Source organism: Oryctolagus cuniculus, chromosome 7 (assembly GCF_051225735.1).
Source record: "Oryctolagus cuniculus isolate XC-2025 breed Fujian yellow rabbit chromosome 7, ASM5122573v1, whole genome shotgun sequence".
Taxonomy (NCBI): domain Eukaryota; kingdom Metazoa; phylum Chordata; class Mammalia; order Lagomorpha; family Leporidae; genus Oryctolagus; species Oryctolagus cuniculus.
In genome coordinates, this window is record NC_142873.1 from 90163952 (window position 1) to 90177492 (window position 13541).

Sequence of the window (13541 nt, forward strand, 5' to 3'; positions counted from 1 at the left end):
CTGCCTGATAAAATATTATCAAAGTAAAACATATGGAAGGGAATGTGCTACTGTCACAATTCAGAACAAGAGTTAGCTACAGGGTCGGCTGCACAAAGAGAGCTAATGCTTCATTAGCTCAAAACTGAGTAGTTAAACCTGTCAGATGCTTTAAGTTCAAAAGAATTTTTCCTTAATATCTTTCTAAGGCCAAAAAGTTATTTACTTTTTCAATTTGTTTCAGGTCAATCTTTTGTGTTAAAAAGAAAGTCCATAATTTAGAATCTGCCTCGCCAAAGTACAAATCCTCTGAACCCAGAAAATTACAAAAGACTTGATTGTAATTTGTGCACGGCATGCCCATTCTCCTACCAATAAAGCTTTCAGATGCTATTTTAGTCTGTCAGGGACCCTCACTGACAGCTAACAGGCTTTAAAAAATTATTCACTTGAAAAACACTCAGGTCGCTTGCAATTACTTACGCTTTTTCTGTTCCATAGCTCTTATAGTCAATAGCAGCTGAAACTCCAACCACTGTGGCAGGAAACAAGTAGCCAGCCACATAATAATATTTCTTCCTTGAATATTCACTTTCAAAAACTTCAACTAACATTAGGTAGAGCTGTACTCCTTCTAGGCACATCCAAGCAAAAGCCGCCAAAAAGAAAAAGTGCAAAAGTCCTGCGAATATTGGGCATGCAATCTACAAAGAACAACAACAAAACAAAAAACTCGTGATTACAAATAGTCCACTCCAAAGCTCTCAAATATTCATTGACAGAAGTCACAATTTTTAAGAATACATCCTTATTTTAAAATACTACTTCTTCAAAATATTTTTTTCATAAATGGAAAGCAGTTAGAAATATGCCAAGTCAGACAAGTGTGATGCCTAATGTGTGGGACTTCATACTACTATTTTTGGAGAAAATTAAATATCAAATAAGAAAACATGTTTTAATCCTCTTCTGAAACTATCCATTATGAAATGTGAATATTCTACTCATAGAAGATTTGCTTCACAAATCTTTAGAACAGTTGTTTGCAGATACATTATTTCACTCATCTCTATAGTGCAATTTTAAAACTTTTTTTAAACAAAAACCCTGGGTCTAATGACCTAGAGTTATTTTCCTGTAACATCTAGAACATTCCTAAATTTTCCCAAGGCAGATGAACAGAGGGTGATACATTAACTAATTAAGCTCTGTTTCTGACTCTGAGACCCCTTGCGGATGAATAAATTACTCTAAATATGAAGAAAGGCTCACTATTTAGAATGACGGTGTAAGCAATATAAAAATGTTTAAAATGAGATCTTTTCATATCAGTGTCACTAGCATTCTCCTACTCAAATTACATCTTCACAAATCACCTCCCAAAATGCAAATGCATTATGTACCTTAATGCATTAAATAATTCATAATTATATTAGCTAATGGATTGGGTTGTTTTTTAACTTAATACAAATTATCCTTCAATACTGCCATGTCAATTATATCAAGTTATAAGGTCAAATATAAATATCATCATATGTGGATTCACATCTTTTAAAATAATTTTCAGAATCCCAAGGTCAATAAATTTAATAGGTGCTTACCGTGTATTTTGTCTTATCAATGCCTATGAGGAAAATAAACTCAGCAATGAAAAGATTGATACAAAGGTTCTTGTGGATGGTATTGCGGTCACTTTGTAGACCACGGAAGAAACAGAAGGTAAAGATGCAGATAGCCAGGCAAACGAGGGAAATTACAATTCCCACCCAGGTGATGACTGTAAGAAGTAATTCATGAACTCCATCTTTATACTGAAAGTAAAAAGACACAAAAACCGTGAGTATTTTTGTATGACATCAGCTAGAGGAAAAATGGCTCCCACATGTATACTGAACTACCTGAAGAATAACTTTTGTATGCATTCAAATGGGGCTCATTACTAAAAAGAAATTTTGGTCATGCAAGAGTTCAGTATTACCTTAATTTAAATAATGACTTTTGAAAGAGGAAGATTTTTAGAAAATAATACAACAGCCCAATTATTTCAAAATAATGACTGAAATAATTACCTACATTCACACATAGAAAATATTTACAAGATAGAATAAAGAATACTTAGGTATGATTTAAAATAATTGGCATTTTAATATTCTCCAAGCTAGCATACAAGCCTTGTTTTAAGATTCTATTTTCTCCTTGGCTTTCTATATGTTATATACTGACAGCTGAGTTAACAATAGATCTGAGGGTTAACATGGCACATTTTGTGTTATTTTTATCTTCTGGCAATGATTCTCTTAATCTAAGAGGAAATTATGACACTTGAGAAGCCAATCTGATTTCTCAGAATCTGCAACTCTGTACAATGTGTGAAGTGGTTAGGAAACCTAAAAGCAAAAGTTGTAAAAAAAAATTTGTGTTGGGACGGCCATGCCTTCTGTGCCTTTTGTATGACCTATTGCTTGTCACTGTGTAAATCCCTGGTAGGTAGCCTCTGCTAAACACCTGCCCAAAGAAGAAACACTTCGAGCAAGTCTATTAAGTGGTATCAGAGCACGTGACTTTGAGGTCACAATAATACACGGCCATGACTTCTTAAAACACAGGGACAGCGTAGAAACCAACAGAAACCCCATGTTAATTTTTTGGCTTTTTAGTCACGATAAGCACCCAAAGTCGGGACTATCACACAAGCTGTTTTGAATCTCTGAGGTTTTTCTCTGCTACTAATTAGCAGTGCAAATACTTACTGCAATTTCCCTGTGGGCCATGAGAATTGCAAAATTGGTTAGGTGGCTGCATGCACACGTTGTGCGAGTTTTATTAGTGTCAACCAGCTTGCAGCCCTGAGTAGACCAATATCCCATCATAGTTCTTTCTGAGTAGTTCCAGAAGGAGCAGTTTGCATTGAAATAATTGTCAGGCTGGGAAATAAAATGACAAGATAAAATTAGGATTTTACACTTTAAGATGGCAATAGCAATTGTTTAATATGTGTAAAAGGTAATTTAGATTAAACTTTGCATGTTTCGGACTATAAAGTTTTTCATCAGCAAAATTGTGGTCTATGTTATACAAGGCAGATATCTAGCTTAAAAGGGGCTTTATAGTCCGAAACACTCTAAAGTGTACTCTGAATTACTAAAGACCCATTTTACACAATTACAATTTCCATCTTATGATTTTACATACCAATGGTACATTAGAAATCTTTTTTTTCCCTTTCTTGCAAAACTACAGCTATGAATTTGTTCTGAGAAAATTCTAAGGATCAGGTGTCTTATTTGCAATATTGGGACCATTGCTGGTAAATGAAAATCTGAATCATGGAGTTAGCACCTCAACGCTCTGTAACAGCAGATCAACTGAAGCAGGTATGAGGATCATGACTGCATAAATTTATTTTTCTTTGCCAGTTCTGGCAATCTACTCAGTTACCTGTGGGTACTTATCCCCTCTTACTTTAACGGCCAAAAACTCTGCAATGTTCCAACAGTGCCACTGGTAGTTATTTAAGTACCCATTTGCAATGTAAGGCACAGCCGAGGAATCCCATCTCCTCAATCCTCTGTTTTTTACACAACATTACTTAGCAACAGTTGTATCAAATATGATCCGTAAATCTACATTTTAAAAAGTGATTTGCACAGTAAACCAGAAGAGTCTGAAGAGTTAATACTCAGCTGGTAAGAGTTAATTTTCATTCAAAAACAAATTAGAGTCATTTACATTTTCCTGTTGATTACTGAATTAGCTTTCATTAAGAATACACTTAAGTTCTAATAATCACTGAACCAGGCTCATTTAATTTTATGTTCACAGACTTAAATAAACTTGTGTTTCTGACCTAGCGCAACATTTAAAATTCAAATGAAAAGGTCTTTTCTTTCCTCTTCCCATCTCCCCACCCCCAGCACGTCAGTTTGGCTTTCCGTCCTCTCTGGTTTGTAACCTTCCACTACTTCATTAGCATACATTAACTTACATCAATGTGTGGCAGGGTAAAAAGCACAGGATCGGTCAGGTATACTCGGCTGGACTCCTTATTGATCGAAACTGAAATGACGTGAGAATTCACTGCAATGGTGCTATTTCGGCCAATAAAGTCAGCACCCAGTTTTATGGTTGCATTTTCTGTACTCAGGAACTGCCCCAGACTCCGATAAATGATGAACACCAACTTTGCAAGCCCTAGGAAGTTAAAATAGTCATACGAATTATAAGAAATATGCTTATAAATAAGATATATAAAAATAATGAAATAAAAAGTCCTATGGAATCTTCATTCAGTTAAATTTAATGGGAAAACGTAAGGTACTATTTTAAATTAGCTTTAAATGTTAAGCTGTTTTTGTTACTCTAGAAGTCAAACAATCAGCATTTCAGAATTAACAGATTTAGCAATAACAGCCGAAATTCTTCAGTCTTCAAAAGACTGTTCCATCTTACCGTTCCTGCTGTTCTGTTTGACAGTGTTTGCAGAGAGCTGAATTGAGCTGCCTGCACCTTTGATGCCCAGAGGAAATTTAAAGTCTTGGACCTGTCCTTCAGTGCTGAGTACTGCAACTTCCAGAACTGGAGGAGACAAAGGGGAAAGGAGGAGGAAGAAATAGAAGCCTTGTTTAAAGCAAGAAGCAAAAGGGCAGTAGTAATCACTTACAAAACTTAGGGTGCTTTTTCACAAAATCATAAACAAAAATCTAAATTATCCCAAAGTGTCTTAACCTTGATTTTGCTTAAAAATGTTATAGAATAATATTAATATTTTCTTCATTTTTTTCATCCTGAACTAATTCCAAAGGTTTACATTTATGAGTATGAACACTGTTTAGATTCATTCCCTGTAATTTTCAAGGTTCCATTTAAATTATGAAATTAAACATAAATGTTCAAAATGATGTTTTCTGGTCTTTTAATGTTAAGTAACATTTCAGTGACCATGACTTGACAATGGTAAAAATAAGCATAAATATGAACACTCTTAACAGACACATTACATCTATTTCTCCAGATAATACATTTTAATATTTAAAATTATATAAATTGGGTTTACCATAACAGATTTTTTCTGATTTCTGGTTTTTTTTTTTTTTTTGATAGGCAGAGTGGACAGTGAGAGAGAGAGACAGAGAGAAAGGTCTTCCTTTGCCGTTGGTTCACCCTCAAATGGCCACCGCGGCCAGTGCGCTGCGGCTGGCGCACCGCGCTGATCCGATGGCAGGAGCCAGGTACTTCTCCTGGTCTCCCATGGGGTGCAGGGCCCGAGCACTTGGGCCATCCTCCACTGCACTCCCGGGCCACAGCAGAGAGCTAGCCTGGAAGAGGGGCAACCGGGACAGAATCCAGTGCCCCAACCGGGACTAGAACCCAGGGTGCCGGCGCCGCAAGGCGGAGGATTAGCCTAGTGAGCCGCAGCGCCAGTTTCTGATTTCTAAAAGTAGTAAGATCAGCACAGCACATTCATGAAAAAATGTCATACTAAATTAAACACTTCCCATTAATTCTCACTAGTAACCACCAATCTCACAAACTCAAAGTAGGCAAAATAAGGCCTCAAATCCAAACCTGGTCTGCTATTTGTTTTTATGATAAGGTTTCACTGGAAGCCAGTCATGCTTATTCATTTACATGTTGTGTGACGCATGACTGTGTGAATGCTCCAATGTAATTATTCGCCTAAAACATATTCTGAGTGGTTATAGAAAAAGTCTGTCAACCACTAAAGCCTAATTCACAGTTCAAAAATTTAAATCAGAAAATAAACTAAAAAAACATTGCAAGAAAAGTAAGACAGTAAGACTGAGAACATTCACCTGATCAACAAGTGCAAAGTTCAAAATTGCTTTGGAAACGGTATTAATAATAATATGTAAAACATAGTGTTTGCTATTTACTGTAATTACAAAAATTATAGTATTATATAGAAATGTTCATTTAAAATGAATGGAAAAGTATTGCTTCTACCAAAGTTAACTGTATCACATGAGTATTTACAATATGCCATTTTACGATTCTGAGAATTCCGTGAAAAGCTCATTAATTTCAAACATTTGAATGTAAAAGGTAACACACTTAGTAATAATTCAAAAGACATAGTCCATATATATTTCTGAATTACACATTCAGCAACATAGATTGTTGTAGTTATTTCTGCATCTAACACATATGCAGACACAAACATACAAAGCACTCACTCTCTTTCTTTGTACAAAAAATAGGCTCACTGACTCTTTGTAACTCTTGTATATTATTTTTACCTTATACAATTTTGTGTTGGAAAATATAAATGTATAGATATACATACACATTTACATATATTTAGCTATAAATATGAAAATGTAACTTTAAGAGATTTTCACATGCAATTAGACCACATGTCAGTTCCCGGAGTAAGAAGAATGGTGAGACTCATAATTTCTTGGGTTGATTCACACCTGGAAAGACTAAGTAGGCAAGTACAGAGGTAGATGATCTTTCCTCATATCAGATTTCATATTTGGTCATTATTCTTTCTCCCTTTACAGGTACAGTGACAAAAAATATTTAATCTATAACTGTCTCTTCCTCACACTGAAAGGGGCTATCAATTATTAATTATTCTTGAAATGACAGAAGACAGGGAAAAGTAAGATTCTTTGAGTGGATAATTACCCACAGGTAACTAAGTAAAAATTTAAAATCTCAACAGTTTCTGAGCATAAAAAAAAAATCAAGTGGTAATTAAATACATACTGAATTTTAAGCACAATTTCTATTTTTTGTTTCAGAAAGTAGAAGAATAATATACCCCTACTCATACGATAAGACTTGTGTAATGCATATCACAGCACACAGGAAAGAAATTGCAGGATATTCATTAAAATTATGCAGAAAACCTTCAATAAAAATATATACAAACATGCATTCCTGAATGAATTAAGCTTAATTCAAAAAGGCATTCAAAATTAAGCATCAGTAAATGTATTAATACTAATTCACCAGATTATGTTACCAAAAATTAACAGAAGGCATTAAATAAATTTCAACATTAAACAAAAAAATCTTCATAAAATAACAGAAATAAAAGGAAAATTCCAAACCAAATGAAAATTTTGTTTCTAGATAAAGGTTTTCTAACCATAATGATTAAGACCTTAGAGCCATCCGTTTAAAGTCAGAATGATCCCTTATCAAAGGTTTTATTAAGCACTGGACTATAGAAACTAGTAAATATAATACTTTAAGTAAAAAAAAAATAAGATAGAAAGACTGCAAGAAAAAAACCCAAGCTATTATTTTATTCAGAGTAAACAGAATTAACTGCATAATAATCATGAGGGACTCTATAGAGAACTATCAGCACCACAAATCTAGCAAGGCTGCCAGCACACGAAATCATACACTGAGCAACCATCAAAATATGTTATTTAAAAAGAGATACAACTAATAATGGGACAAAACTAATTTTTACAAAAGTGCAAGCCATCAAGAGGAAAATATCTAACTTTATTACAAGACCTAAGAGCAAATGGAGAATTATACAATGCTCCTATTTGGCAGAGCTCAACAGATCAAACTGGTACTTCTTTCAAAACCAATTTACAAACTCAGTTTGATTCTAATAAAAATTCCCACAAGATTTTTCTGTGCAGGGAACCTGACAAACTGATTTTAAAACTCATGCCCACGAGTCACAGCTAAAAGCCGTAAAGGCAGGCAGTTCTTAAGGAACTGAGGGCTCTACAGATTTTAGAAACAACAAAAGCAGCAAATAACAGAGACTCCTAACATGGACACAAAATTGATATAATGACAGGGATATAATTATAAATCTTGTGACTGAAAAATCATGACAGATATACAATCATTTATAAGTTGGGAAAAGAAATAGATGCACTAAAGTATAAAAAAACTGGTTATTCATGAGAAGAAAATCAAATTAGTTGTTTTCCTCATATCACAACATCATATTTGAAAATAACTTTCAGGTGGATTAAGGACAAAAGTGTAAAAATACAAAGTTTTAACATTTATAAATAAAGTCTAGATTCTTATAAACTCAAAGGAGAGAAAATTTTCTTAATTATGAAGCCAAAGATAAAACATTTCTTTAACAAGATACAAAAAAACAAAACCTGAATAACAGACTGATAAATCTGACTTCATTATTATATAAAATGAAACTTTGGGTATATTATAAATGTATAAATAAATATTTCTAAATTATATAATCCTCAAAAAATTAATGAAAAGAATGCATGGAAGTAGAAAGCAATAGACAAATAGAATAAAAAGTAATAGACAATAACTTCACAGAAGAAAATTTAAGATACGCAATAAGTGCATTAAAAAGAATCAACAGCATCAAGTAATCAGGGGAACTGAAAATTAAAACAATAATGTGATCAATTAGAACCTATTATATGAACAGAAATGATTTCAATAAGAAAGTGTTGGTGATTACAAGTGAGGATGAAAATTGGCACAAAGTAGAGAGCAATACGGCATTATCTGGTGAAGTTGAAGACGGGGATGGTTTGTCACTCAAAAATATCTGTGTGTATGAGTGTATATGCATTGTATTTAGAAAGGCGCAAAAAAGAGCAAAAAAACACAAAAGCTTCCACGGCAGTTCTCCTTACATCAGCAAAAAGTAGAAGCCATAAAATGTCTTTCTGTAGAATAGTTAAATAACTGTGGTATATACTAAGCAAACAAAAGAACTACAAATGTACAATAAGGAAAAACTGTACGCACATTTAAGAGTGTGAAATCAACATTAAAATATGAAAAGCTTTAAATGTATAGATCTATAGAGCAACAAAAATTATTTTATTAAAGCTTATAAAAAATAAGTTAAGGATGATGGTTATGCCCTTCTTGATCTGATCAGAAGGAGGGTACCCAGGGGACTTCCTACATTATTTGTGATTACATTTTCCAGAAAGATTTCAAGTGAACAGGGTGTAAAACCAAAATGTGGCTCAGCTGGGTGATATGCTTCCTGCATGCTTAAATTTTTATATATTTATGTATCTTATTCAATAGTTTTTTCTGAAGGCAAATATAGTTTGCTTCATTGGAGAGCTATCCAGAGCCTATCACATAGTTACTACTGCAGAGGTAGAATTTTAATATATTTCTTTGTTCTTTTATTTTTCAAATTCATCAGAGAGCACTGGCAGCCCTGAGATGAAAGAGCAGGGGCAGTACAGGAGAGCCTCTAGGAAAAGACCTGTGACCTCTGCCAGGTAGGCAGGCACTGCTCCATCAGCCTGGGTCCCAGGGTAAAAGCACACAGAAGAACAGAGTCTGAGAAGAAACAGACACAAAGCCCAGCCTCGGTGGTTATAAGCATGGAGGAGCAGGAAACCTTTGTTGTTGGGAGCTGCCATGACCCAGGGTTTTTTTTGTTACTGCCGTATAAGTAAGCCTAAAGTGATGGATATACTCATGCCAGCTACTAAGCCCATTAGGAAACTAAAGGAAAGGGAATTCTGTAATGGATGCATCAGGCTGATAACATCTAAAACACAACCTTAATATGAGGGTCACAAGGAAAGACAACCAAACATCATGTGTCCTGTGCTAAGATGCAATGATGTTCTTGGAAAAAAAAAAAAAAAAAAAAAAAACACTCAAGCAAGGGGGCCTGATGAAGCCTCTAGACACAAAGCATGGTTAGTGGATGCACTGGAGGTAGAAATACGCCAAATCCAGAAAGTAAGAAACTGTAGAGGACAAATCCTCCACCTCACTTCATTAAGCATCAGGTTTTTAAAAAGATGATGCAGGAAAGAGAGAATTTAATGAAAGATATTCAACAGCCGTATCAATCAGATACATTATATGAACACAGTCAGTCCAGTAATTGAAACAAATTGAGCATTGTGGTTCTTTTTCCTTAAGTGTATGGGACACATGTGGTGTTTTACACAATAATGACTGGTTTGCTTTAAAATAATATGATTTGCTTTAAAATAATAAACGATGAAAGGAATAAAGGAAATAGGATTAGTTAAATGTTGTAACTTCTGCTCTTCTCATGATGCTAAGAAAAAGTCACATACTGAAGAAAAATTCAGAGGATGTGTATGACAGAAGATCCACATTGGGAATGCATAAAAAAATCACTATAACTCATTGATATGATGAAGAATGCAATTAAAAATGGGCAAAAGATACCAACACTACATAAATAGATATATAAATGGCCTGGGGCTGGCGCGGTGGCACAGTGGGTTAAGCCACTGCCTGCAGTGCCAGTATCCCATATCAGAGCTGGTTTGAGTCCTGGATGTTCTACTTGGAATCCAGTTCTCTGGTAATGTGCCTAGGAAAGCAGTGGAAGATGGTCCAAATATCTGTGGGCCCTACACCCACATGGGAGACCTGGATGGAGTTCCAGTCCAGGCTGCTGGCTTTGGCCTGGACCAGCCTGGGCTGTTACGGCCATTTGAGAATTTAATCAGCAGATGTAAAATCTCTTTCTGTTACTCTGCCTTTAAAACAAATAAATAAATCATATGTGTGTGTGTGTGTGTGTGTGTATACATATGGCCAAAAAAAAAAAAAAAAACAGAAAAAAAGTGTTATTTAGCAATCAGTGAAATGCAAAAGGAAGCCCACAATGAAATACCACTACAAACCACAAAACTACCTAAAAATAAAGACTGCCAATACTAAATATTGGTGAGAACATACAGCAGCTGAAGTTTCACACCTTGATGTAGGGAACTCAATATGGTAAAGCAACTGGGGGAAAAAACAGCTACAAAGTAGAATGAATACAGACATCTAAGAAGTGAGTGGACAGACAGACTGAGGTTTGCCCTTCCTTACAATGGAGTCATAGCCAGCAATTCCACTCCCATCTATAAAACTAAATCTCAAAACTATTTCTCTGTATAAAAGAAGCAAGGTCAAAACATACATAGTCTATGATTCCATTCAATTGAATGGTCTCGAAAAAGCAAAACTACAGGGACAGGAAGCATCCAGTGGTTGCTGAGGGTCGGAGGAGACAGACTGCAAAGGAGCAAGTTGGCTCCATCTGAGGGAAGGAGCTGATTGATCATGCTGATGATTATATGGGTGGATGGACACCCAAAGTCATCAGACATTACACTTAAACCCGGTGCTCTGATTATATGGAAGCTGCACCTAAAGGTTGATTTACAATGTTTATTTGATTTTATTTATTTCAAAGGTATTTAGTGTAGGGTATGAGGGGGTAGGGTGAGGAGAGACAAAGAGAGAGAAATCTTCTATCCACTAGCTCATTCCCTGGATGCCCACAATCATCAAGGCTAGGCCAGGCTAAAGCCAGGAACCATGAACTTAATGCAAGTCTCCCACATGGGTGGCAGCAAACCAAGTACCTGGGCACCACCTGCTTCCTTCCAGGGAGCACATTAGCAGGAAGTCTGAATCCCAGAGTAGAGCTAGCACTTAAATCCAGCCACTCTGATATGTGTCTTAACTGCTACAATTTATCTGGCCCTCAAGGTTGATTTTGAAATGCCAAAACCAGACATAATTATAACAGATATAATTATATCATTTTATGGGGTCAGGTATTATAATGGTGCTATGTATTATAATCATGCTATGAAGTTAAACTAAGAAATCACTAAGGAGAAAAATCAAATTGTTTTAATAATTCAAGATAGTGTGGCCATGCCCTAAATTTAGATAAGAGCTTCAAGAGAGAAAGGACATAAAGGAATTATAGGTTATTTCAGTCCTCACATTTGAAAAGAACAATACAAGTACTAGGGAAAAGCTGGTGCTTCCTCAGATCGAAATTACACATAATTTCCCCCCACAAAATTATTTGTGTATTAGAAATAAAAAAGATATAACTGCATTAAATTGAGTTTCATGTTTACAATTCTTGATTAATCAGCATGTAGATGTAGTAAATTCCAGGCATTATTAGAGATGTCAGTAAAACGTATGCTATATTTTACAACAATCTCCATCCTTATTTCTTAATTAAAAAATGAAAAAAAAATCAATAAAATGATTAATTCTTCAAGGTTCTAAGAAACAGGCATTATGAAAATATATACATGGACATTGAATTCTTTGGAGTAGGACTTGAAAAAGGATAAAAATATCTTGGACACGCAGTAACAGTTTGTTCTACATATGTAGGGCTGACAGGAGAACAGTGCTGTCAGCCAGGCTGACCACATCGTTTTCTTGTACACTTTAAAGAGCAGAAGAGGGCATCGTTCGGTTTTCTTTTTTAAATCGCTTTCAGAAGATTTAGAAAAAAAAAATTGAGGTCGCAACAGACCTCTTTGAATACTACAAAGACACTTTAAACGTCCATAGACAATGGAATTGCAAAGCTAAGTTAATTTTGGCGCAAAAATCTTTTGGAAACATATGCGGTTTTTTCACGATACACATTTTTCATTAAAGTTTTAAACACCCTTTGTATTAAGCATGGATTTCAAAATTCTTTGCACCAAGATACACCCCTCGTGTAATTGGTATTTTCCCCCTGTACACACACAATTTCCGTGAGTCTTTCTCTAGGATGACCATGTCCACATGCTTCTACCTCCACAGGTGTGTCAGTGGAACACCTGAAAGGTACTAGTTCACGTGTGTCTTCGGAGTCTTAATACACCAGCCAGTAAAAGGCTTCAGACTGAAAAGGGGAAGCTTTATTCATCTTGTATCACGAAGACTATGGCGAAATGCATTTTCCTCCTAACTAGGTATCGCAGATCATGGCAGACCAAAATATTTTGACTTCATTTAATTTGAAGCTACTGAGTGCTCTATCATTGCCAAGCCTCAGTGTAAATAAGAACACATGATTTTAATAATATTTCCTATCTTTTAAAAAACTGATTTACTTAAAATAAGAGTTTTTAATTTAAATCCAGGTGTTAATAATTTGATTTATGCCTATTTCCTTTATGCATGCTTTTTTGCATTTTTAATAATAATAATAAACCCATGACACAGGCAGAAACAAATAGGCATAAGATGGCATCCCAGACAGTAAACTTCATTTAATATCTGCTGTCCTAATGAGGTTAGAGCTGTTTTTGGTGTAGGAGTAGTCTGTGTCCCTTTAGAACTTTTTTACATATTATGAATGTGGAAAATTTTACTTAACTATCTGAATTCAACCACAGAGAATAATCAACAATTCTAAGCTGATCAAGCCTAAATTAGTACTATTTACTCTACATAGTGTACTTCAAATATCTTCAAAAGTAAATTCCTATCCCCTAGTAACTGCATTTCAGTTCTACAGCTTGCTTCAGAACTCTCTGCAGCTATTTTGCTATTCCACGAAACATGAACATTCTGTATTATGAGATGTAGTTCACAGATCACATTTCTACCTGAAGACAGCTGTGCTGAAACTGTTGGCTCAAGTTCTGTGAACTAAAATATTTGACTGCGAGAACATACTGCAAAAAGTAATTTAAATTCATCAGGAACATACTATATAAAATGGAAAGCATTTTACATAGTCTCATAGTAAGCACTTTCATTACTTAAGCAATCCATATTCCAGTATTTAAGCACTCTTACACTTCTTTCTTTAATGA

General features: G+C 35.0%; 1 protein-coding gene across 50 annotated transcripts in view; it reads right to left on the reverse strand.

Annotated features, from left to right (window-relative positions):
- ADGRL2 (adhesion G protein-coupled receptor L2) overlaps positions 1-13541 on the reverse strand; it is a 689746-nt gene that overhangs the window by 24137 nt on the left and 652068 nt on the right. For all 50 annotated transcript variants that reach the window (XM_089337145.1, XM_089337146.1, XM_070078190.2 and 47 more), the window contains 5 exons: positions 4429-4554; positions 3965-4170; positions 2730-2903; positions 1581-1790; positions 463-683 (listed from right to left, as the gene is read on the reverse strand). In XM_089337145.1, coding sequence (XP_089193271.1) covers positions 463-683; positions 1581-1790; positions 2730-2903; positions 3965-4170; positions 4429-4554 — 937 coding nt within the window. The remainder of the gene's footprint in view (positions 1-462; positions 684-1580; positions 1791-2729; positions 2904-3964; positions 4171-4428; positions 4555-13541) is intronic.